This window comes from Alligator mississippiensis, chromosome 11 (genome assembly GCF_030867095.1).
Source record: "Alligator mississippiensis isolate rAllMis1 chromosome 11, rAllMis1, whole genome shotgun sequence".
In the NCBI taxonomy this organism is placed as follows: domain Eukaryota; kingdom Metazoa; phylum Chordata; order Crocodylia; family Alligatoridae; genus Alligator; species Alligator mississippiensis.
In genome coordinates this window covers 21,987,096-22,013,631 of record NC_081834.1, presented here as the reverse complement: position 1 = coordinate 22,013,631, position 26,536 = coordinate 21,987,096, and the positions used below count along the sequence as shown (strand labels likewise).

The window sequence follows — 26,536 nt, the reverse complement described above, 5'->3', positions numbered from 1 at the left end:
ATAAGCCCATACCTTCTTCTTATGATTTTTCCCCCTGGTATTGCAAGAGTGATATTGTAGCTGTGATGGTCCAGAAATTGTGAAGGGCAAGGATTTCTTAGGCTGATATCTTTTATTGAATCAACTATATAGTTGGGATAAAGTTAGTACAGCTTTCAAATTCAAGACATTCAAACTGAGTAATCCTTGTCCCTCACATATTTTTTTTTCATAAGACATGTCTGAATGGAAATAGGGGAAGACACATAAGAATCTAGTAACCTAAATACAAAAGAAAAGATTTTGTTCTTCATTTGGTACTCTGTTCATGAACAAAGTTTGGAGCACTTGAGATGGCTTGAAAAGCAAAGGGTCACACATCTAATAATGAAAGAGCTCAACTCAGCATTCTGGAAGGACCAGCTGGGCTAGCTCTGAAACTTGTGGTTTAAGGCAGGGGTTGTCAACCGGGGGTACGCATAACCTCAGGGGTACTTGGGAAGGCCCTAGGGGGTATGCGCAGATGGGCAAGAACAGAGTGCTACCACCCACCACCCTGTGCTGCCGCCTCCCAGAAGCAGGGCTGAGGGAGAGAGAGGGGGCGAGGGCAGCGGTGCCCCTCTGCAGGCCGCATAGGTGCTGCCCAGCCAGCCAGCCGTGGTGCAGTGGGGGAGGAAGAGGGGAAGCTTGCCTGCTGCAGCCACCCACCACCCCACGCTGCCACCGTTGTGCATCTGGCTACATGCCATTCCCCTATACCCCCAGGCCGCTCCATGTCTGACTGCCAGGGGTAAACTTATTTCAAAAGGTTGAAAACCCCTGGGTTAAGGTATTCACTTAGAAAGTATCCTTTTCTGTCAAGCTAAGAACCAAGAGACGCACTGCTTTGCTTGCATACTTCTCCAGACAGAACATTTTCCATCTCAGGTTTGCGAGGAAAAAGATTTTGTCAGTTTCAAGCTGTTATGGGCTGAGTTGCTGAAAGGACAAGGTTTTGTTCTTATTTGAGCTAGTACAAGCCGCCAGACAGTTCCTGGTAATCTGAACCATTTCTAATGCTGTGATGACAGGAAAGTTTAAATGACAATTTTATGGACCCAAAATACAAGTTAACTGATGCATAGACTGGCTTCCTTAAGCTTTGAATCCAATACTGATGTGACTCTGATCTAAAACTGAAAGCTTCTATCATAAGTCAGAGGGATGTAGGTTGTAGCCGTGTTGGTCTAGAACATAGGTAAACAAGATTCTTTGGGTAAATCTGAACAATTTGAGTTGGCCTAATAAAAGATATCAGATTTAGCTAAAGAACCTTGTCTATAAGTTAGAGGTACTTGACTAAACAGTGAGCATTTGAGAATGCCCCCTTCTCATCAGCACAGAGGCAGAAAAGGATCTTGGAGTCATTACAGACTCCAAGATGAACATGGGCCGCCAATGTGGGGATGCAGTCAGGAAGGCTAACCGCACCCTGTCATGCATCCACAGATGCATCACGAGCAGGTCCAAGGAGGTGATCCTCCCCCTCTACATGACACTGGTCAGACCGCAGTTGGAGTACTGCATCCAGTTCTGGGCACCGCACTTCAGGAGGGATGTGGACAACATTGAGAGAGTCCAGAGGAGGGCCACCCGCATGATCAGGGGGCAGCAGGGCAGGCCCTACAAGGAGAGGCTGAACCTGTTCAGCCTCCACAAGAGAAGGCTGAGAGGGGATCTGGTGGCCATCTACAAACTGGCCAAGGGAAACCAGCAGGCAATGGGAGAGTCCCTGTTCCCCTGAGCACTACCAGGAGTAACAAGGAATAACGGCCATAAGTTGACAGAGAGTAGATTCAGGCTAGAATCAGGAGGTACTACTTCACAGTCAGGGGAAGTGGTGCTCGCTCCTACTCTGGGGGTCTTTAAAAGGAGGCTGGATAATCACCTAGTCAGGGTCGTTTGACCTCAGCATTCTTTCCTGCCTGTGGCAGGAGGTCGGACTTAATGATCTGATCAGGTCCCTTCTGACCCCACCAACTATGACACTATTTGACAGGTAATGTAAGCCAAGAACATGCAAATTTGAGTGATACAATGTACTCAACCAGGACCAAGGGAGTTTTCATTCAAGGCCATGGTAAGCAATGCCGGAACAATGGTGTGGAGAGGAATACAAAGGGAAAATATGAAGGTGTCACTATTTATTTGTTTTAAAAAGGAAAAATGTCTCAACCTTATTCAAATACGCAGTTCTGTCAGATAACATTTTCTTAAAAACCATCATCTCTTTTCAGTTATGAAGAGCTTAGGGCCCATGCAGCAACATTACTTGTCTGATTACAGCAAATAAAATATAGAATAGGAAAACATTACCAGATTATAATTCTGTATTTCTTCAGCATAGTGAGACATTAATGGTAGCTGTCTGTCCTAATTGTGTTAAATAATTTAGCTTGTTGATATCTGATATTTTCATAGAATTAGGTATCCAAAATCAATTTCATTATACAAGAATTATAAAGAGCTCCCTTTTAATCAAAGCCCCTTCACAATAAACCAGAATACTGGAATACACAATGCCATGGTTTATTATTTTCTCTCTTCTCTTCTTTTGTCTCCATTCTTTAGTCTTGTTTTATTTTTAGATTTTCTTTTGGTTTCAAATCTTGCCCTTTTCCCCTTTCTTCTTCTACCGCTACGTTTGGAAAACATTCTTCTTCTTTATCTTATTTATTACAATAGTACCTAGAGACCAGCTGAGCACGGGGCTTCACTGAGCCAGCTAAGCACTGTGTGTACAAAGAATATAAGGGAGAATAGGCTTCTGTACCATTGGTGGGTCTATGGAGTAGGGGGGCATGCTCTAAAATCTCATCTGTGCTGCACAAGCTAACAAAACTTATGCTTACAGGTTGCTTCCTTAGTACTTAAGTGTACATAAATTAGCTATTAATATATCCATTTGTAATAAGGAACAAAATAGAAGTAGGGGGAGGAGGAGGATTTCAAGAAGATGCTCTCTGCTTTACAACAGCTTTTGCAGTGCAAAACAAAACACCACTACACCTCTGGCCATCTCTTTGCCTGCTGGTATACAGTACTTTCATCTTTAGCTCTCCTCATTTACATGAGACACATTGTTAGCATCGGACTGCGTGCAAACATCTGTTAATATATTCTGTAATGGCAGATTAGCAGAGGGAATGGGAGGCTTTTTAAAATCTGTAATAGATTTCACTCAAAGGAGGTTTTTTATGAAGTTGTCATTTTAAAGTACTTTTAAAGGTATACATATAAAATATGCAGTCTTTTCCATCTTATTCAACAAATCTTATATGAGAAACTAGCTTACTTGCACTGCCAAATACATTTCCAGTCATTTAGGACAGGGAGAACTTTATCTTCTTTGATCTGATAGTCAGGAACATCATCTTCCTCCTCCTCCTCCTCTAGGATGTCACTGGATGGAGGGGCCCACAACTGCAAATACTCAGTTGCTGTCAGGAGCCTGTTGCCTGCAAGTAAGTAATATCAAAGCTGTAGAACAGAACAAGGAATTCCAGGTTGCATTTATAGTGGAAGATTCTGTTTGGTATATTTATAAGGGCTGCTGGTAAAGCCTGGGAATACAATTTTACAAAGTTCATTTTGATTGCAGTAGGCTATTCAGACACGATGACCCAGCTGATTTTATCAAAATATATTATGAAATGAAACTTTCAAAAAAGTTTTTTTTTTGTTTGTTTTTTTTTGCTACTGGGATTGTAATAATAGGAAAAGAATTAATATTGTGTGAAGACAGGCTATCTGAATTGAAAATATAAATCTTTGTTGGTCGTGAAATTCTTGGTGTACATGTCCAAAAGTCACAGTTACCAATTAATACTGAATTTAATTTGCAAGCAAGCCTTCAGTAAACATTTTTATAACAAATAATAGCAGTTTCTTCCATTAAATAAAGCTCCACAGTATATAGGGTTTATGACCGTTTGTCCTTTCAGAATCAGGATTTATTTCTCTGCTTTTTCAGTAAGCCAAAGTATTTCTTGAGACTATCTAATTTAAAATGTACATCTTTTAAAATGTCTGTGGTAAGCCTTTCATATTCAGTGCATCATTAAAAAAATATTTGAAAGCTATGGTGAATCTTTTCTGCCAAAAACTCTAATGATTCCACCAGAAGTATGGATGAAAGTGCACGGAATTTCAAGACTATTACAACTCAATCAAAAACTGTGATATAAATCTCTCTGCGTTAAAAAGATTCGATGTATAAATGGTAAAATTAAAAAGGGGGATTCAACAGGTATTTTTTGTTAGTGTTCTTTTCATCTCAAATGAAAAGAGATCTTGGATTTTTCCAGAAAGATGTTAGAGAATTGATATTGTTCTTTAGAACTTATAACAGAAAAAGGAACTTTCCCATTGCTTGAAAAGGGTTCTCTCTCAGGAAAGGAAAAAATAAATTACAACACAAGTTACTACTGCACCAGCAGAGTGACTTCCCAGGAATGAACACATTAACAGGTATCAAAAAACGAACCATTTAAGGCAACAACTAGGTATAAAGATTACTGGAGATACTCTTGCAGAAGACTCTCTTACAGGTAGGGAAAGCACTCTTTTTATGCAGTGATTAATTCCTGTACTCTGTTCCAAAAGCTTGTATACAGCAGTGAAAGCCAAACTGTGTAGGAGAAAAGCAGACCTCTTGATATTTTTAAAACAAATTAGATTACTTAATTAAAGCCTTTAGAAAATGGCAGATGAAAGTTGGAATAGCAAAGGGACTAATATCTGCTAATTTTTTTTAGGTATTCTTTGGCCCCTGGTACACATTCATTTAAAGGGCAATGGGAACTGATCTCTGGTCACAAAATCACAGTTCCTGCCATGCATGTGAGACATGATTTTGGGATCAGGGATCAGATCCAAATAATTTGTTTCTGTGTCTCAGTGCAGGAGGAGCCTGGGATAATGATCTTTTAACTTGCTGCTGCAGGGTAAAAGATGGGTACCTGCAAGTCCAGGATGAGTTTGAAACTCCTGTGTGGTTCCTGGCTGGAGCCAGAAATCAGCTGATGGTTGGCCCCAGCTCCAACCTGCTACACACACAATTTAAGGAGCTATAAAAACTTGCCATTTTTATGGCTGGTTTGCCACTTTATGGTGCCTTAAATTAAATGCACATATAGTACCCTTGCTATTTCTGCCTCAATTAACACGTTAATTGCAGTATAAATGTAACATGTAGTGGGGGCCTTACAGATGTCCATTTGGCAATTTCCTTTCTCCATTTTGAATTTAGTAAAATTTGTCCAGAGGCAGTGGCCAGGTGTCTGAGGCAGCAGTGACTTTTGGAGGCTGATGTACCACTAACATGTTTATCGTCTGCTACTGCAGCTGCACATTTCCCCTATTTCCCACCGAGTCAGGAAAGATTAACTTCCTTGTGTCTGTCATGAACTCCACAGTGGTCTGGGAGGTTGTGGGGTGCCATGAATGTTTTCCTGTGTTTTGCTCTACTGATGTATGGTCTTGTCAAAATGTACATGTTACGTTGCATCCATTTATGCTATGCTGTCTGTAGATATTTTTATGGTTTTGATTGTGGTTTAGTCAAGCAAAGGGAGTGGGTGGAACTGCTAAAGCTCTCAGCTGCAATAGTAAGATAAGACACAGGCAGGAGACAACATTGGGTTGGGCACCCAAGAATCTGTCTGCCTGCAATTGGGAAATCAACTTCTCTATAGAAAAGACATCTGAGAGAAATGGCCCAGCAGCCAGAGGAATTCAAGATGTCTCACAGAAACCAGAATTTTCTGGAATGTAGTGGTGACAGCTGAGCAATTAGAATAATGCTGATGGGGGGGGGTGCAGGGGGCAGGGCTGGTTTGGAGGATTTATCTATGATAGAATCAGGGTCTTTAGATTTTTAACCCTGGGCTGGGGAAGGGCCCAAGGTCTCAGCATCCAGGGCTGGCAGAGTCAGCAGAAGGCTGATTTCTGGTGATACTGGCTGATCTCTCAGGAGGGCTATGGTGTAGGTAGATGAGAGGGTAAGAAACTTCTTTTGCCTTGTTTTTGTTTTCAAACTTATGGTCGGTTTTGCTTGTATAAGGCCTAGTCTTTCCAGATTGCACTAACTATGAACAAGAGGATGAACAAGTAGACACTAGAATATGGAGCTAGGTAAGCAATACAAAAAGAAAGACTAATTCGGTTACTGATATGGTCTCCTGAATGCGCAACCTTGGCTCTTATTGCTTGGCCCACCATTTGGAACCACTTAAGTTCTTAAAAGAGTGTTAAATAAAATGTTTTAATTTCATCTCACATTGGTATTTAAGGAACCCTAACTGGTATCAAAGTACAAGTGGAAGAGCATGCATGTCATCTCTCTCTGGTGCAGTTGGAATGGCAGAAGTAAGTAGAGCGTTCCCCACTCATAATATATAAATCAACCGACCATTAAAGACTGAGGGATATCTTGCCAGATGTGAAACATGGCTCCCCTCGTGCCCCTCAGTAAGAGATGCATGCACCTTTTACACTGATAGGCATGTAGAGGGATATTTCACTTACTTATAAATCATGGAGTTCTTGGCTTGCCCAATATAGGCAGTACTGTGGGGTTCCTTGTTAATGTTTGAGGGAGGAGGGTAGAAACATGACACTTTTCTGAATTTAGTTTAGAAGGATATTCTCATCTTCACCGCAAATGTTTTTTGTCAGTTTGCTCTAAACCGTGTTTTATTCTCCAATGTTAATGCCACTGACCCTTAACTCACACTATTTTTCTTAGCCATTCCCAGAAAAACTTTATGGGTGTGTACAAGTCTTCAAAAATCTGCGAGACCTCTGCCAGAAAAACCTACTGGAAGAGCATTGTAAAAGCAGCTGGGAGCTCTGCAGACAGCCTGTGCTGCTGTGGCACTCAGCCACAGGGCCACAGTACATGCATCCCATCATGCTTTGCAGGCTTCCCTGTCTGCCTGGAGACAGCTGACTGTAGCTGGGGACCCAAGTCCGAGCTGAGTGGCTGGCTGGCTGGCTGCCCCAAGGGACCATGCCCCCTCCCCACATTGCCCTTTCTTTCCCCCCCTTTGTCCCAGCTGCCAGGCTTTCAGACAGGAAACCCAGAGCATTTCTGCTGTCTTTTCAAGCCTGTCAATTTTTATTCCAGCAGCCCACAATGGATCCCTACCCCTCTGACACCAGCCAACGGATCCAGTTCCACCAAAGGTCAGGAAAGTCTGGTTGGGGTTGGGTGCTGGTGGGTCAGGTGCTGCTAGGTCTGAGTACAGGGGGCCAGGGCCTAGGCACTTCAGTTCCTCTGTGACCGGGCCTGAACAAGCTGAACCCCACTCCTTCCTGGACCCACACTAAATAGACCCATTCCCCACTTCACCCAGACCTGTCAGACCAACTCCCACAAGACTGAAAGCAGCCTTTCAAGTAAGGTCTGGGTCTGTGGGTTTGAGAAACTGTGGCTGGGGTCTGGGTCCCTGTGGGGAGGGGGTCAGGGGCTCACGCAGTGGCAGGGTCAGTGCCTGGGCTGGGGGTTAGTCTGGGGGCTTGGGGAACAGCAGGACTGGGGTCTGCAGGGTTCAGATCTGGGTTGAGGGTGAGTCAGGGAATGGCATGGGGTCTGGGGTCTGTAGGATCTGGGTCCCTGGGGTAGGGGTAGGGAGCCAGAGGGCTTGGGGGGCTGCTGGAGGTTTGCTTTCTCCTGCCTACTCAGGGTAAAGGGTTTAAGAACTGCATAGCCCAAGAGCTGTGGAGAGAGGCTGAACTTTCCTGGCCCTGAGGCTGGTCAGAGGAGGGGTTTGCTCTGTGCTTGGCCAGAGCAGTGGAGTCCAGCTTAGTCACAGACCGTCTCTGTGGATGGGAGGGGGCTGGGACAGCTGGAGGGCAGTGTGGCACCTGTAAGGTAAGTGTACAAGCATTTGTTTCTGTGAAAGAAACTCTACTAGACGCCATTTCTATCTCACTGGAAGCGGTAGAATTTCTAACTGTTTTCAGTCTGGTAGTGGAGACCCACCATTTTTGGTCTGGTAGAAATGGTTTGAATGCTTCTATACTGAGTATTTCTTCCAGTGGAACTGCGATTCCCAGTAATACTAGGGAATCCCAGTAATTCAACAACTCAAGCAGCAACTACCTTTGAACACCTTAATTTTAATTTATAGGTTCTGAATTTAATGTACCACAAAGTCAGGTAGTATACATGCAGATTACAGCTGTAGACTATAAACAGTGGAAATGTTTTTTAACTATGGAAAATGTTTCTTTCTACCTGATTATTTTTCATCAGCAGCTTTTACCTTACCCACTCCAAAGAGTCAGCATTCAGACTATCCTTCAGAAAAAAGTGATAATATCTTACTTTGAGAAGTGGAACCAGCAAATAGGAATGATTTTCTCCCCCTATTTTGATGTGCATTTTTAAAACCTTTTCCCCAAAAACCATACATTGAGCGTTTAAGAATAACCAGTTATTAAACAGTGTGAAATATTCATATTCCACTATCTACAGAATACCAAAAATTTTAAAGCACAACATATTTTTCTTAATATACAAAGTGAATAGGGTAATACACTAATGATCTCAGTAGCATTCCCTAATTAAGTTACTGTATGCTACATGTACAATGCAAAAGCTCATGGCATAGCAATGTCATAAACATTAGGTGTAATGGATTATTATGATGAAACTAAACTGTACCACACCTAATGCAACATGAGAATTATGGATCTAATATATAAACATATATACATAGTCAAATTCAAGTTTTGTTTCAGTAGAAATTACTTGTACACAGGTTCATTCCACAGTTACAAGTTTTGAACACTTAACATCAGTTTCACGTTACCTTGAGGATCCCATGCTAAGTTGTAAGTCATAGAACTGAGAAAAAATTGCCCCGTTTTAAGCCACTGACACTTTAGTTGCTGTAGTATAAAAAAATTAAGAATAAAGGGTTAGTTCTTAAAAAAAAAACCAGAAAAATGCAATAAAGAGCTGCTTTTATTTTGGTATGATCTATAAACATGATCTTGAAATTATTAATTCTGTTGCAAATAAACTCTAGGCTCCCATAAGAATTACTGAATCTAGTACAATTAATTTCTTCAAGTGCTCTATAAAGACTAAATGCAAGTCTGGGTATATATATACTGCAATCAAGAGGAAGGACTGCAGTTCATGTACCCAAAACAACTTTAAACAACTAACGCGGGAACTGACGATAGTGTAACTGTTGGCTGTATGCGACTATGTGGCAAAACCTGCAGGGGACTCTGCAAGTATCTGTGCTGCTGGCAAGGAGACAGTTATTGGTACCTGAGCAAAGTAGTTTAAAGCTAGCTTGTGTATATGCTTGAATAACACCTCCAGACTGCAGTGTAGACATACCCACTGAAGTTAAAGAAATATTTTTTTTTTAGCATTAGAGAACTGAATGGTGCTATTTTGGTACATCAATACTTACACAATTTCTCTTGTGAGAATTTATACCAAGGGGCTCAAAAATACAAACAGCATTTCCATATGATGCTGCAATCTGGAAAAATTGAACAAACAGAATGTAAAGATTCAAAAAAGGTATAACAGGCCTCTTTAATATTCCTAGATACCCAATGACTTTCCAGTACGTTTTTAAAGGCAAATGCTAAGGAAAAGCAAAATTCATACAAACATTTGTGTGTTTTACCTACATGAAAAATATATTAGTTTATTTTGAACAATCCCATTTTCAGATTCAAATGATAAAGAGACAACAGGATATGCACTAATGCTCTGCCAACCTGTTCGAGTTTCTAGAATGGCTACTGTTAGTGTGCAAGGGAAAGCTGATACCTTTTTTCTTGCTCTTGCTGTCTGCTTCACAGAAAACTAAAAAATTAATGATTAGTGTCTGAGTCTGCAGTTCAATTCTAAGTTTCATTTCCTATCACTGAATATTAATTACTAAAAAGCAGGAGCAAATACACTTCTAATCCTAGTTGAAAGAAAACCTGGAATATGGAAATGCAGAATACTTAACATACTACTGGATTTTTCAGCTTCTTCCATAATTGTTTGCACAGCACAACTATTTCTACAAAAGGGCTTTTTTTCCTTTGACCATGGCAGGGCTCTTTTCACTTTTATTTAAAAAGATAAGTTACAAGCTGTTGAAATGCTTCCCACTTAAAGATACTTGTCTTCCCTACACAGAAATAATGGGCAAGTTTTAAGCCATTTTCCTATGAGAAAGAAGGAAAGGAAGGGTTTGCTTCTACAATACACCCAGAGGAAGAGACCAGGAGTCCAAAACCCAGATCTAGGTTCTCTCAAATTCTACATAGAACTAAGGGGACAATCAACGCCAAGGTCATACATGTCTACATAGGCATTCTGAATGCTTCCTTCCTGTCAGAGTTAGAATTCTCACCAGCTATAGTTGTCCTTCTTCAAGTATTGTCTATAATACATCAATTTGTAACTTGTTTGAACAATGGTTGGTTATGGTTGCTTACTGGCATTCATTTCTACCAGAAGAAATTTCTTCTAATAGAAAAATAGCCCTGGCACTGGATTATATAAAAAGTCTTCCAGTTTCATGGCTGGAGAACTTCAGGCAAGCCATTTTTGCTCCAGAAGAAAAATCTTGAACATCTGCATGCTTCTGTTCATATGGGAGAATGGTGATTCTCTTGTTAGAAACTGAACACTTATCTATATGCCTATATCTGCACTTGGTCAATGTGTAAACTTGATCAATAGTCTGTGGTAATTGTGGCTTATAAGTGTTTCTATCTTTTAGCAATCTGAACTGGTTGTCCAGTATTTCTGGTTACCAATAAAGTTGGCCTGCAAGTCACGTAGGGCCTGCATAGTTACAGGTTTAGTAGACCTGTACAGGTTACTGTATTAACATACTATAGTATTTTTGAAAAATATGCTCTTAACTGTTCTCTCAGCCCTTCTCAGTGTCTTTCAGCACTTACCTCATTTCCTCTGTTTTTCCTTAGCTAGAAATATTGAGGCAATATTGGAAGCACATTTAGTAGGATCAGAATTAGAATTTTGTTTTATTAAAACTACATTATTACAGGAATCTAACCAATGATGACATTTTAATGCTTCAAAACACCTAAGTGTTTTCTGAAACCTACATAGTTAGTGCTTCCTATTTTGTATATTAGATTTTTTAAACATTAGGAGATGTGCTAGTTTGTTGAAGCTTGTTCCCATCTGTCCAATCACAACTGCCCTTATTGAATTATTTTAATGTTTTTTATTCATAAACATCTTTAATTCAATGTGGTTTAAGAGAAATAGGTACAATTACAAAATTAAGTAAAAGGTTCCATTAAAACAAATGAAAACTGCATTAATTTTTTATACTACTAATAGCCACATTCAATGCAAACAAAAATTGCTACAGGAAAATTACTTACATGAACAATATTCTACTTTCACTTGTTTTTAAATTATCATCACCATATGCTTAGATCATGAGCAACAAAATATATAGCCAACAAAACCAATAAATTGTACACACAAGCCAAAATTTTTTACTTAGTATGCTAATATGCCAACAGTCCAATATACCACATAGAAGTGATCCAACAGAAAAAAAAATTGCAAGCTCAAAGAAGGAATGCAAGATGTGGTGAAGGAATAGAGGAGGATACCTTTATATGCTTGTCTGAAAAACAATAGCTTGTAAATTGCCACAGAAAACCAATACAGAGTTGCTTCTCTGTCATAACAATTTGTTATTAAAATAAATGCATATTTTAGTACTGAAAATATAAAGTAGATGTCTCAAAGATGCAGGACTTGCAGAAGGGTATTTGGTCTTCATCTCAGATTTCAAAGAAATTAAAAACCTGACAATTTTTTATATTCTGTGAGGCTGCTTAGTACATTATGACATATGTATTAGTGCTTGGGGATCTTAGCCTTTTCTAAACTTTCAATCACAAATGAAGCATATGTCCCTCTTTCAGAATTAGCAACTGACGCATTCCTTGTTAGGAGGAAGAAACATGCAATGCTAAACACTTAAAAAAGGTGGCATAAATTATCTGGGAATGAAAAAAAAAATCATCAAAAACAATGTTTCAGTTAATGGAAAATTGAGTTTTACCAAACTTTCAAAAAATAAATCACAATTCATTATCAGCCAAGCAGGGTTATTCAGGGTTATAAGTAACCCAGAAGTATGAACAGGCCTTCAAATGAAATTACTGCTTCAGCAATAGCAGATGCATCAAATATTTTCTGTTTAATTGATTCAGAGCCACACACTCCAGGTTTTTTAAGTTTACTCTAATTTATTAAAATTCTTACCCTGCCTTGTTGTTGGGAGCACTCCACACAGCTGACTTGGATGTTTCCATGCTTAGCACCAGGAATAATCTGCACACATTCAAAGTCATTTGCCAGAATAACAATATCACAGCCGGAGCCATACGCCTACAGTAATTGTAAAAATATATATAATTTAATGTTTATAGAAATGAATGTAGCAAATTCATTTTAGAATCATCACATTATTTTGCAAAGAGAATTAAGGTATCCATGAAAACATTTACATTTCCACCAGAGTTTATACTAATAAAGTACAGTAGATTTCTACAGAAAGGGCTTGGTTTCTCATCCTTATCAATGCGGCTTTAAGTCAATGTGAGCAGCATAGACTGACCTTTTCCCCCAGCATAGGTAGTGTCCAGGCATTGTAATAGTTTTATTCAACTTCCCTCATTGTGGCAAGGGAAGAAGGGGAAAGGATCTTGATTATCCCCAGTAAACCACAGCCACCACAGTGGCGTGTTGGAAACAAAGGCAAGCAGGTGCAAATAAAAGCCACTGACTCCAGGATTACAACTGAGTGCACATCTCTAGGACTGCATGATCTACGGTTTAGGATCTAATCCAACATCACAAAAGTCAAAAGAGTTTTGCCCTCAACTTCAATCGCTGTAGTATCAAATTCTTCTACTTTCAAAACAGGATTCTCATATACCTAAACACTAAAGTCAGGCAAGGTTCTTTGAGTAGATCTTTTATTAGAACAACTGAGTAGTTGGAAAGAAGTTCTTGGCAAACTTTTGGGCATAGTCACCCTTCTTCAAGCATAGGGAGTTTCTGATGTTCTGAAACCCCAAGAAATGAGAGAAGCTAAATGTGTGGAAGGATGTCAGTGAGAATGTAAATAGGCAGAAATTAGAAAGACAAAATGTAAAGCAGAGAGGGGAGGGGAAGAAAGCAGGGGGAAAAAAGGTTTAAGGGATAAACAATAAAGTTGTATTTCATGACATATGTAAATTAAACGAAATGCCCACTTTCTTCCTGCTTGCTACATGACTAATTTTTATCTAGAGAAATTGTTATTAGTTTTCAACACACTATAAAATCCTCTTTGAATAATTCCTTGCTTATTGCAACTGTTGTAGCTAGCAATCTTAATATCCTTGTTGGTTTCTAAATAGGACATAAAATGTTTCTCGTTTTACAACTGGACCAATGAATTTTCATTTCCTACACTAACAGTGTAAAAGTAGACATACATACAAGAATAACCAACTAAAACTTGTTGTTATCACTGTACACAATAATAAGAGTTTTATAAGAACAAAATTGTAAAAAAGAGATTTGACATTTAATCGATCTAACATGAAACTTGCATATGCTGGGCATAACTGCATTGTAAACTCCCAACAATGAAGTATTTAATAGAAGCTCTCCAAAAGGATTCTGGTAATGTTAAACTAAACAAAACAAATAAATTACATTTTTTCCTCTTCTGTTTGCATGCAGCATGCCCTCCTTGACTTTTAAAGAATCTGAACATTCAAAAGGCAAGATAACCAGAGTGCCTCAGTGAAAGGGACAGAACTACCATTTTATCTGTGAAACATCTAGCCCTGCTTATTATGGGCAAAAAGGTATGAAACACAAGTACCCAAGTACATGAGACCTAATATACATGTAGGGTAAAATTTTAACTTATTACATCAACATTTTCTCTTCTGCTTTCAAGAAAAAATAATGGTATTTTTTCCTGCATCAGTTTTTAAAATATTATTCATTTTTAGCAGTTTTCCCCAAGACCACAGCAAAAAGGTTATGCTTCCTTTTCTATCTACTATGATCACATTGTTAATTCACATACCCATGGCAGACAGGACACACACTTAATAAAAGGAACAATTGTACTCCACTCTGTCATGTCAAAGTCATAGCTAGAAAGAGAGAGAAGTAAAACGATGACCTTTTTTCTGCATGCTTTTTCTCTGAGAGAAAGAGAGAAGAGCCAAATGAAGTCTGCTATTTTTATATATTTTGCTTGAGACAAATAATGCAAAATAATTACTGCCAAAATTAAGCTTTGAGTTGACTTTTGCCTTTCTATTTTAATATAATAGGATTCTGGAATGCTTTTTAAATAAGGCTAACAATTATTTTTTATTCAGATTTCTTATCAAATGTTTGTATCACGTATTTGGATCGTGTCCCTTTGTATTCTACCCCATACACTTCTCCTGTTTTTAAAAGAGAAGTTTGTATTTATTACGTTCCCCAAGTATATAACTTCTAGAATATTCTAGGTTTTAGCAAGTGCATTTTATTAGCAGCAGGTACAACAATAAGCAAAGATCAATCTACTATAAGGATCATTTATAATCATATATAAGGATCTGTTACTACAACACTCTATACAATATGTTCAAGAATACAATATAGAACAATGATGGCTTGTAACATTTTTCACTGGCAGGAAATGAACATAAGTATCTGCCAGCTTCTGCCCTGTTCTGGTGTGCCAGTATATTCTAGGGGTCCTAATCTCTCTAAATGATCTGTTCTATTAAACTCCCACATCAAAAAATTCTCATAGAAATGCGTGTTCGTCACATCCACTTATACTAATTAGTGTTTCTAAATACAAAATAACTACAATTATACCTAAGATCTGCTTTTCCTTAAATATGTTTGCTGCTACTACAATGACCCCAGTACAATATGCTAGGAGTCCTAGTAGCCAATTAGTTTAAAACTACCAAGTAAGACACTCCTAAGTAATCCTCCTAAATATTTTCTGTTTGCCATTGCTTATGCAAGCATCCTTTGAACTTGGATCTTCATAAACAAAGGTTGCTTTACAGCATAAAATTAACCTTTCAGAATAACTTTCCCCTTGCTTCTTTCATAGTCCATTTCAACAACTTGGATGAATTTTAAGTGAGTTCAAATGGAGCACAGTGAGGGGGACATCCCAACACTACCCCCCAACTATCCCTTGAAGTGAAAAGGAGTGTGAACTGTGTGGGAGATATCTGCTTTATTTATTCATTGAATAGTGTGTCTCCATTTGTTTGACTGTTGTTATGCTATTTGCAACAGGTCCCTTGGTCTAACTCCTGATGGAGCTCACCTCCTATCTTCAAAAAGGTAGCCAATAGCTTTGGATAACCATTGGTATGTAAGGGAAAATTCAGGCATAAAGCCCTTCAAAATCTTCTTCTGACCCTGATAGATAAATAATGCTCTTCTCTGGAAGAAACTGGTCCACTGTACTGCATTTACCTACTGGCTACTGCTCTGGAAAGACTATTCTTGCAGTGTTCAAATCAGTTGGGCCTAACAAGGTTAAAGACCCAGGTTTAAGAAAGAGACGTAAGAAAGTGGCAAAAGTGCATCTAATCCTTTGCATCATGGAGTTTTGCTTTTAGGAAACAAAATGTAGTTTTCCATCCCCTCCCAAGTTTACTAAGACAATCTTCTAAATATGAACTTATACAAAGTTATACTTCGGAGACTAGAAAGTTTGTTTTCCCCCCACTGTTATTCTGGAAAGCTATGAAAAACAGCAGGTAACCAGAGAGGCTGTACAGAGGTCAATCAGATGTACAGGGGAGCTACCTCTTTAATGGCACCAGCCCTTTCCAATTAGACCCAGCTGGGAAGAGAGAAATTTATGTGAAGGCAGCACATAGCTCAGCTGATAAAATAAGGCCACAGGAAAGCACTTGGCTCTTCTAGTAAGTCCTGATACTTGGCTTAAAGTACTATTCAGTTTTGATATTCCTAAATGTTACATAACTAAATAAAACTTACTCTAAACCTCTAGGTATAGTACTGAATCCTTTCTGGATTGAGGAAACAAGACAGCAACATCTCACAAGCCTACACCTCTCCTTGCTGGCAGCAAGAAGGACAGCAGAGAGATGAGTCTTATTTGTAAGTAGGAGAAAATAACTAGTATCTTTTTCCAATACAGGATACTCCTAGTATCTAATTCTGGTTATCTGATAAGTTCATAAATCACTTCATACCTAGCATCTACTTTGTAATGTAATTGCACTGCATTTAACTGGGGTGAAAATGATTAGGAGCCATAAATTAGAAGGCTTCTAAAATAACCTTGAAGAAACTAGGCCATGTCAATTTGAGGGCTAGCATTTGAGGCAAAAGGCACTTTGGAAAACAATTACCCAGCCTTAACAATGTGCAAAAAGCTTAGTGCAGGCTACTCCCGTAGTTAATAAGCATTGATTATATTCCATTCAGGAAAGTCTGTGGCCCCTTTATCCAGTCTCTGGATTATGTTCTTAACCAGAATACTCCCTACAGTTTCAGTTTTTCCAAACAATGAACTTTTCCAACATCTCTTATTCACTTGAAAGTATGATTATATTGGTTGGATTGGGAAGAGGGAACGCATACTTTCTTAAAATCCATTTGTTTCTATTTGAATGGTCCACCTTTCAAATTCATCATTAATAAAGGCATTTAAACTGATGTTTGATTCTCTAAAGACCACATCAAAATGGCTCATTATAGGAGCTGATGCCCTTCAAATCAAAGATACCATCTATGCAAAGGAAAATATATGCTTCTAATTGCTAGCATGCTATTTTACCTTGGGAGGTGAAGTTAAGCTGCTTTTCAATCTATTAAGCACTAACAGCAACCCAAACGAGGTGAAGAATACTATTGGTAGACATCTCAGTATCTTACAGGAGATGCTTCTCATTTGTGACTTATTGGTGTATGTTTTTGTATGTTTAAATGTGTTTGTATATAGGAAAAAAAGTAACTAGCACAATGATACTGGCTCTGTAATTCTAACAGATATAAGTACTTCCTGTTTAGTATGGTTCTCACTCTCTGTTCCCTCTGCCAACAAGCTACCATATTTCTGGTTAGATGTAGTATTTTAATATTTTCATAAATTCAGAATGAAAAAAATAACTTACAGAAGAGGAAAGAAAACACAACCTCCCTGTTTCCACCTCCCTTCTGACATGCACACACTTCTGCCACTTGACAACCCATCAAGATACAAAAACAGATGATTAAATTTAAATAATTTTATTATACTCATCCTCTCTCTTCCCTGTTTCTCTTTGGCAACTGACTAGGGATGCTAGTGCCTACAAGATGATTTAATCTGTTCATGATCCTTTTTGAGGCTAAGATTTAAACTGCAGAGTCAAAGCCTGGGTATTCAAGTTCTTTGGGGTGGGTGCTGAGTGTTTGGTTTGGTGTGGTTTTTTTTACTTGCTTGAGAAGAAGTTTGGGGCTTTAAATACACACAACAAAAATCAATTTAAATAAATTGTTAAATTTAAAACAGTTTACAAAAAAAGTGAAAAGGCTGGCCAACAGACTTCCCTGGACTGAAAGTAATTTCCATATTTTCTACATTTGACTCTGTTAGTGATTTTGAGAGTTGTTGATCTACTGAATGTATAGAGTGTTGTAAATTCCTTTTACTTTTTTTCTCTTTATATTTTTAACAAGAAAACCAGTGAGGATCTAGTTAGTGGGTAAGTTACAGTTCTTTGGAAGCAGAGCAGACTTTTGGATGTAGTGGCAGTGCCATTAGCAATAGAGTAAAAACGCATAGGGATGATCAAGAGTCAGATGAAGTACCGAACAGGCAAAGGATGCAAAAAAACCCAAACAAAACCAAAGGAAAAAAAGATACTACAATTGTGAGAACAATACAAGAGCCTAGATAAACAGGATTATCTATGCAGAAAAGGAAACGTACATAAGAGCCACCTACATGGAGTATCTGTTGACCTAGTTTTGTTTTGGGGTTTTTTGTTTAATCTGTTGACCTGTTTTTAGTTGCACTGACATCTTCAAAATGAAAATGAAATGGTGTTACAAAACTGCCGGAGAAGCAGGATGACTTGCAAGATGCACAAGTAGCTAACAAGCTGCTGTTTGCCAAGGTCTCTCACTGGCAGCTTACTGAAGCGCTTCTGACAAACCTCTTCTGGTGAGAAACAAGAGAACCCTAAATAAAAAAAAATCTCTTAAGTTTTCTATGTTCTCATAAAAATGCCCTCTTTTCAGCTGATTTACTGAGTTCCCATTAGGTTCAGCATTGCAATTTAAATGTCAAGAATTAGTAAATTTCTTACAGTTTTTTTTTCCAAAAGTTTATTCCACTTGTAGTTTTTATTATGAAAAGCTGTCCTCTCAGGTAGTCTATAAATAAGCATCCTTGCAGTTTCTATTCACCTGAGATGAGTGAGCTAGGCAAATTTAATGTAAATCTGTCCTCTGATTTGCCAGTGTCAGGGATCAGAAGATAATCTGCATTCTTTCTGAAGACCATACAAAGTAAGAGTGCCTCTATACTCTTAGAACAACTCTGATCTTCCTCGCAGCTCTGGTTCTACCAGGCAGGGTTGGAGAATAAACAGCTAGGACTGGGGAATGTGTGTCCCCCCCCCCCTCCAAACAAACAAACAAACAAAACAGCTCAGTAATTCCTAGAAGTAATGGAGACAACTCCATTGGGAAACGTTTCTAATTTCCACCAGCATTATCCTGTCCTTAAGTACCAACAGAACTAGAAGTTGGTGTGACATATTTAATACAGCCTGGCAAAACACCCCTAACCCCCGCTCCCCGCCAGACTGACACTTGTTCTAGAGGCTGAATTTTAGAACACTACAAAGGTATACCTAGACACCGCTTTAGAGACCCCTAAGAGCCAAGGTGCTAGGTTTGAAGATTTAAAAAAATGTAATTCACACTAATGCAACATACAGAAAAGCAGAGAAAATGGGAGATTCTCAAATGATTTCTCTTTAAGAAAAGGAAGAGATTTAGGGAGAGATTTACATATATTTAAGGAGGCAGAAGCAGGCAGTTCCACACACCAAAAAGAGAAGCTATTCCAACCTGTTTGCCTTGAGATTGTAAGAAGAGAAAGACAGCAAAGTTCCTTTTCACCATGTAAAAAGTAGCCATGTTCCAAAATGGTTTCTAAGAACTAAAAAGATGGATTCAGTTAGAGCAATTACACTGGTAGAGGAGGTGCAGAGGTCTTGCTTGTGGTTTTTAAAAAGGGATACCAGCTACTTAAAATACCGCACTTGTTATGAGGAAACAAATCAGAGTATTGGTTTTCCAATTTGTATAGCTTGTGTATTTGATAGTATTTTGTATTCAGTCAAGTTTCATTGTTTCTCTATCTTGTGTGAGACCCTCCACCAACCTGGAGGAAAAAAAAATGTATAGGAAAAATGTGTGTGTGAAGTCATAAAAGCTGGCATGGGTGGAGCCAGGTATTGCACTTGGGATTTCACCCACTTCTTTTTAAATGTCAAGCTGCCCCTTAGACATACCATCTTCAGAAATGTGGTTAACGCTGCGGACCAGGCCAAAAGGGACTGTTTGAAAAAAGGATAAGGGGGAATGACAGAACTGAGTTGCAATAAAGGCAAATATGTAACGGGGTAAAATAGCAAGGCGGTTCTGGTGCTGGTTAAACCACAAGTAAATTTTAGCCAAACTAATTTGACTCAATTGAGAAAAGGAAGAGGAAACTCAAGAAGGAACAGAACATTTTGGGGAAAGGGAGCTGAAAGGCATATTTTTCCAAATGAAAAATGCAGACTCCCAAGAAATATTTGCTATATTATGGATTTAAGAGGGAATCTAGGCCTATCTTACTCTGATTTTTTCCCCTCCCTCATCTTTCCAGAAACATTTCTCAGAGCCAAAACTAAAAATTTCAGCCCAAACTTCAGGTGTTGCCTGTCATGTTAAAGTCCTCTAGCTGCAGGACTTATTTTACAGGGAAAATAAAACATTAACTTGCAGCCATCAATTTTTGACAAATCCAGTAAGATACCAGATCGCTGATTTAATCTACCTGTCAACAGCCTTTGAAGTCTATATCAGATTCATGGTGCAAATGACCTGGACAGTTGACCCCTCCCATCATTCAGAGTCCTGGTCTACACTTAAAGCTTTACTAGCTGTCATAGCTGTGTTGGTCAAAGATCTGAAAAAAATGACACCCCCTACTCATGAATATGGTGCTTCCTACACACCCAAATGTACACGGGGATAAGAGCAAAAGTGCCAGCAGTGGTTATTTTGTACTGACAAAACAGACTATACAGTACAGGCTGCGTCTGCTAGGAGGATTTGTCACTACAGTTTTACCCACACGCCCTTTCTAATGTCAGTACAGTCACAGACATTTAGTGGTTTGAAAGGTAAGAGATTTGAGAGTTCACAATCTCTTGAGAAGACTAGGGAAGTGCACTCTCACATGAATGATTCTCTTTCTCTGGAAGGAGCACTTTAATGCAGTTTCATTATGCGGTGAATAAAGCTGGATTTCAGAAGCCCATGAAAACTCTATCCAAAAAACAGAGTTCAGCTCCCTGGGGGCCACCTTCATAGCTGAGATTTGGGAACAAGTGAAATAAATTCATTAACCAACATCCCTTCTGTAACAATCTCAAGCAAAGTGAAGGTTATTTATTTCTGAAGGTAAAGTACAGGCATATCCAGCTGGGGTTGACAAAGAGACAGAAGGGGAAGGAGTCTTCTTTCATAAACTTGAAAATAATTAAGTTCACAATTTGGCTGCTTGACATACATGGAGGGGTGGGAATCCCAGATGCAGGAGACCATCTTTTTCTATTATTTAGAGTGTCTGTGAATGTGTGGTGTAAGTGGAACATGTTGCCATTTTTCAGTTGATTATTTTTATAATTTTCCTTCAAATGGTTTAATTAAAATAAAATTGTTTCATAAGAAGCCCAGCCCCCTTACATGCAGATACTCTTCATAATTAAAAATGGCTGAAATCAACTCAATTTCCCAAAAAGTTGTCTTTGACCACAGATCAGCTTCAAATAGTCAAAAAATACAGAACTGAAGTAATCTGTCTGTTCATTTGGTTTGTTTTATGTCCCCCCCAGCCTGGACTATATTACAACATAGCCTGTCCCAACATCACACAGGGCTACCCCAAGGAAGGAGTCGGTAGCAAAGCAGTTCCCGAATTCTAATTCAAACCTTGTCTAGAGTGTTTCCTTAAACAACATAAGCTAAATCAAATCAAGGGTTTAAAACATATGTATTCGGCTTACCAGTTTTAAAATCATGTTAACTTCCCATATTGTAGCCTGGTGAGAACGCAGGCTAGAAAAAGCTAATGTGGCAGAAGTCAAAGCTGCTTCATGCTTCTGAGAGGTGCAGCACAAACGTGCATTCCTGGTTTTACTTCCAACTTCCCCAAAACTTTATATGTAAAATGTGGTGATATTTGCTAGCTTCCATATGTAAGGCTTGCTCAGTAACATGGGCTATGAAGTGCATAGTATTATCGACAAGGGTAGGGGGTGCCCACAAAGGCTGCATCTCAGTTCAGTTCTCCCTCTGAGCTAATAGTGCATGGAGGGGCTACTTTACCCTGTCTAGCTGCAGGTAAGTGAGGCTAAGGGGAAGATTCAGTGTAGATGAAGATCGTTGTGTGGCAGGGAGCATGATCAGTTCATACCACAATCTATGGATAGTTAAGTGGCTGGCCCCTACAACTCTCAAGTAGCAGGCACAAATGGCAATTTAACTGTTCATAATCCATGCAGATCTGGCCAGATTTTTCCCAAAGACAGATGGTGGCTGTTCTCTAGCCCCAGGTGTCTTGAGTAGAAAATCTTTTCTTAAAAAAAAAAAAAAAAAAAAAAAAAAAAAGGAAAACTGGTTCACATGACCCAGTATTTTGAAATGGGGCAGCAGGTGAATTTCTGCTTTTTCATTTCTTCCTTTTGCGTACAGCCTAGGAGGCAGGAAAGGAGGAAATAAGTGGAGGAAAGGATGCATCTGTGCATGTCGGAGGGTATAATTCTTAATTATTTCATTGGCTACGAGAGACGTTACAAAGCAGTGGTAATTGTATAAAGTTCAGGGTGCACCAGTAGAGATTTTGGGGCCGATATTGACGGCCATTTTTAAAGGAGACATATCAGCCAATACCAATCAAGTTTTCCAATACAGCTGCATGCAGCTGGTAAATCCACTGTGGTGGAAGGGAAGTGGGGAGGGAAGGGGTATGGGGGCCAGATCAAAGCCCCCCACTGTGTGGGAGGGAGGGGGTAGATGCTGCCTAGCCAGGGTGGAGTGGGGTGACTCTCGCAGCTGCTTGCATTCTGGGAGGATGCAGGTGGTGGGGGCGTGCCCCCGGATCTGCACGGGGTGGGGCAGATGGGCAGGCTGCAGCTGCGGGCTGAAGCTGGGGCTGCACTGTCTCTTCTCAGTGGGGTATGGGCTCGAGGCGAGTGGTGGTGGCACTGGGAGGTGGGGTATGGAGGGAGCTGCAGCTATCCCAAATTTTGCCATAGCCTCCCATAGGCCCCCCTTCCAGTACCGCCACCACCTGCTTGGTACAGCTCTGGCTCTTCCCAGCACATGGATGGGGCATTGAGCTGGGACTGCGCTCGATGGGCGGTGGGAGGGGTGGCTATGGGGAGCTTCCGGCAACATTTGGGATGGCTGCAGCCCCTTCTGTAGCCCCCCTCCCCGCAACGCCGCCGCTCGCCTGGAGCCCAGCCCCCACCAAGTAGAGCCAGCACAGCCCCGGCTCCAGCCCGCCTGCCTGCCCCGCCCCACCCTGCACAGATCTGGGGGCACGCCCCCACCACCTGTGCCCTCCCAGTATACAAACAGTGGCAAGAGACACCCCGTCCCACCCCGGCTGGGCAGTGCCTACCCCCTCCCTCCCTCACGGGCCCCCATACCTCTTCCCTTCCACCACAAGGGATTTGCCAGCTACACACAGCTCTCCATGCTGCTGGGCTCTACTCCTAGCTGCCTACATGGTGTGCTGAAGCTGCGTGCACTCAAGGGCATTTATCAGCCAAATTGCCGGCCGCATTGGGCCGATTTCCGATGCAGCCAATTTTTTTTATATCAGTACTGATCTGATAATGGACTGATGTATCTGTGACCTCTATATAAAGTGCATATGTACTATAGTGATTGCATATGTACTGTGGTGATTGCCAAACTACTTGACAGGCTTACCACAAGATAAGCCCTGCCCCTTCCCCAATCTGCCACATGCCAAGCACAGTGGCTATCTGTGCCGTGTGTGCCACAGGCTGGCCACCTCTTGTCTATGCCATATTGGACAGTGCTCAGGAGTGCTCCCATGAAACCCTGTCATGTCTACTCGCTCCTACTCTGTATGCACCTAACAACCCCAAAAAGTGTAATGCAGCTGCTAGATATGAATAAAACAGAAGTTCCATTTTACGCCCCCCCCCCAGCATGTGGCGCACAGAGCAGGAGCGATTAGATGAGGCATGTTTTCAAAGCTGCATTCCCCAGCATTGTCTGCCATTGTGTAGTTAAGTAAAGCCAAAGTTACTTTCTCAATTATCCACCACAAGGAATTACAGGTATGTGCAATAGCTTAACACATTTTAAACAAGCAACCAAACCAAAATGTTTGAGAACCACTGCCCTAAATCTTGTTCTCAGGAAGTTATGAGCATTTTTTGCTGAAACATTTAAATAAATAAATAAAAATCAGAACAAGCCAGAAAACAATGGAATATTTTAACCTACACTGTTAGTTTGACGACACTAAAAGCTGCAATGGCTGGCTCCCATTGAAGACTAGTATGCAAACTTGGCTACATCCAGGCAACTCTGACAGTACAGTAGCATAGCTGCGCATGGTGCTTGACACCATCATCAGCATTAACAGATTAGATTTACACCCTTTTAAACATTAAGGTCCAAATCCTCGTGATACTAAGCACTGTCCAGTGTTTCAGTGTCTAATCTCTAGGCAGTCTACCCTCCAATACACTTCAGTGCTCATCTCTGATAAATGCTCTAGCCACTTGAGTAACACCCTGCCTTCTCTAAGGTTGTGGTATTGCCCCTCTACCCGTCAATGCCAGGAAGGTGAGTTTTCCAGTAAATGCAGAAGTCAGCAGTGAGTCCATAGATAACTGAGGAGGCTGATCTGAGAGCTGCATGTTCAACTGCAGACTTGGCAAATGGTTATATGAGGGAGGAGTATATCCTGGTTATGGTGGAAAAGCTCTTTTCCTTTGTGTCTCCTGCCTTCATAATAAAGCCACTGCCTTGCTTCTAGTCTTGCTGCGAGTGATATCTGGAAGGTATCTGGGTCTTGAGTGTACTCGTACCATGCCTAAAGGATCAGTTGCCACTGGGCTCTGAAGCTTGGCAACCAGATTCAGAGCCTTGGGTAGCCTGCTCCTTAACAGCTTGTTGTTCTGTGTGGGATGCAAAAAGGATGGTGTGCCTCAGTATTTAGGCCAACCTCTTTAGACACCAAGCACCTTTTTTTGTTTTTTGGGGTTTTTTTTTTTTTTGTTACAAAGCATTCAGAAAGACCACAGCAAGTCGAAATGTCTTTTAACGCTATAGATTCCCATTTAAAACCTTTGCCCGGGGGGGGGGGGGGGGGGGGAGGGGGCACTTTTAATTAGATTGGCTCTGAGAGCTGCTCTAATTAAAGTGCCCGGAAGATCAAGTGTACAAGCACCCCTGCCGCCATTTTTCAGCACAGGGATGCTGATACATGTGACGCTGGAGTCTGCTGGAGCACTGCAATTACCATATTCCAGCAGACTCTATTAATTGCAGCACACAAGAACAGCCTGGTTGCATGTGTACAGGTGCCCACTGGTTTTATCCTGTGAATCATGTTTGCACCCAACAAAGCTAATGGTGCATAGCGCCTCGCAGCACCCGTGAAAGGATTTCAAAGCACCATGGTTGAGAAGCGCAGACTAACCCCCTTTAAATACTGCAGTTGTAAAACCAGAAGTAGTGCTGACACCATGGACAAAGGTGATGATAAAAATGAGGCAGCACCTAAAGTACTTCTGTGACTCCTGGTCCCAGGCCCCACTTCTGCAACGAGTTCCTCACAGACGGACCTTTTTGCATGCAAAGACTTTAGGGCAGAGCTAGGCCTAAAAGAGCAAGTAACAATACACCACCAGCAAGAGAAAAGGCAATGAGAAGACAAGGGTTGCCACAGCAAAAGGTCAGGGAACAGGTTTCCTGTTACCTGTGTATCTTGCTAGCTTCCTTTTCACGCTGTAACAACGCTGGGGATGGTGCTAGAGGAGGTGGGATACACTTACACGCATTCCTCCAGGGGAAAAATATCAATGAAGCAACAACTTTGCAGTGTCTTCCCCCCCGAACCGTGACTCTGATCTTCTTGGAAAACTGTCATAATCACCTAGCGTTTGCTCCACTGCTGCCTAAACGGCAGCACAGCATCCATTTTTCAGAGGATGCAGCTCCAACTGAAACGGGCGTTTGCATCCCAATTTTTTTTTCTTTAATTTATTTTTTAAATTACGCAAGCAGCCTGCTGGCTCTCCTCGCCCTTCCAGGGGCAGCGAAGCGGCAGTGCAGGTTTAGGGCTTCCCCCTACCCCGTTTTTACACGAGCGGCTCAAGTCCCAGCAGGCGCGCGCTGCCCTTCAACGTCAGACCCGCATAGCGGCAGAGCCGGGAGCCCCGGCGGGGCCGGGCCGGGCCGGGCCGGGCCGAGCCGCGGGGCTGACGGTGTCGGTGTCCGCGCCAGGCAGAGCCCCAGGGGGCTGCCAGGGGCCCCGGAGCCCGCCGGCGGGTCACTCCGCTGGGGTTAGCCCAAGCCCCTGTCGGGGCTGGGTCCAGGCCCCGGGGTGCCGTGGCAGGGAAGGGCCCCGCCGCGCCGCGCCCGGGAGAGGGATGGAGGCGGCACAGCCCCCCGCCCCGGCCGCACCTGCCCCGGCCCCTGCCCCGGCCCGGGCGCCCTCACCGTGAAGGGGACGTCCCCGACGCTGCCCACCGCGTAGCCGTTGTCGCCGGGGTTGACGGCGCCGGTGAGCACCTGGTGCAGATGCATGGCGGCACCCGCCAGGCCCGAGCGCGGCGGGACCCGGATGGCTCCGCTCCCGGCCGCCGGCTCCGCTCGCCAGGGGAGGGGGGGGCGGGGCGGGGCGGCCGCGCTGGGTCAGGTGAGCGGCGGGCGGGGGGGAGAGGCGGTCACGCCCCGCGCGCGCGTGCGTGTGTGTGTGTGTGTGTGTGTGTGCGCCTGCGAGTGCGCGTGTGCCCGGGCGGGTCCGTGGGGCGGGGCTGGGGGCATCCCCGCACCGCCCTCGTTCGCGTGAGCGCGGCCCCGCACCTCTGCGAGCCCGGGGTTGTGCCCGCACCGGGTAGGGAGGGGTGTGCGGTTCACTGCTGGTGTCGCCTGCCCCCCTAGCAGGGGTAG

At 41.7% G+C, this 26,536-nt stretch overlaps 1 protein-coding gene across 4 annotated transcripts in view; it reads right to left on the bottom strand.

Moving 5' to 3' along the window:
- Positions 1-26,252, bottom strand: part of DMXL2 (Dmx like 2) — a 106,121-nt gene extending 79,869 nt beyond the window's left edge. For all 4 annotated transcript variants that reach the window (XM_006261069.3, XM_019477611.2, XM_019477610.2 and 1 more), the window contains exons 1-5: positions 26,084-26,252; positions 12,308-12,433; positions 9,456-9,527; positions 8,838-8,916; positions 3,314-3,476 (exon numbers count right to left, since the gene is read on the bottom strand). In XM_006261069.3, the coding sequence (XP_006261131.1) occupies positions 3,314-3,476; positions 8,838-8,916; positions 9,456-9,527; positions 12,308-12,433; positions 26,084-26,170 (527 nt within the window). In that variant the 5' untranslated portion in view covers positions 26,171-26,252. The remainder of the gene's footprint in view (positions 1-3,313; positions 3,477-8,837; positions 8,917-9,455; positions 9,528-12,307; positions 12,434-26,083) is intronic.
- Between the last annotated feature and the right edge of the window lie 284 nt (positions 26,253-26,536).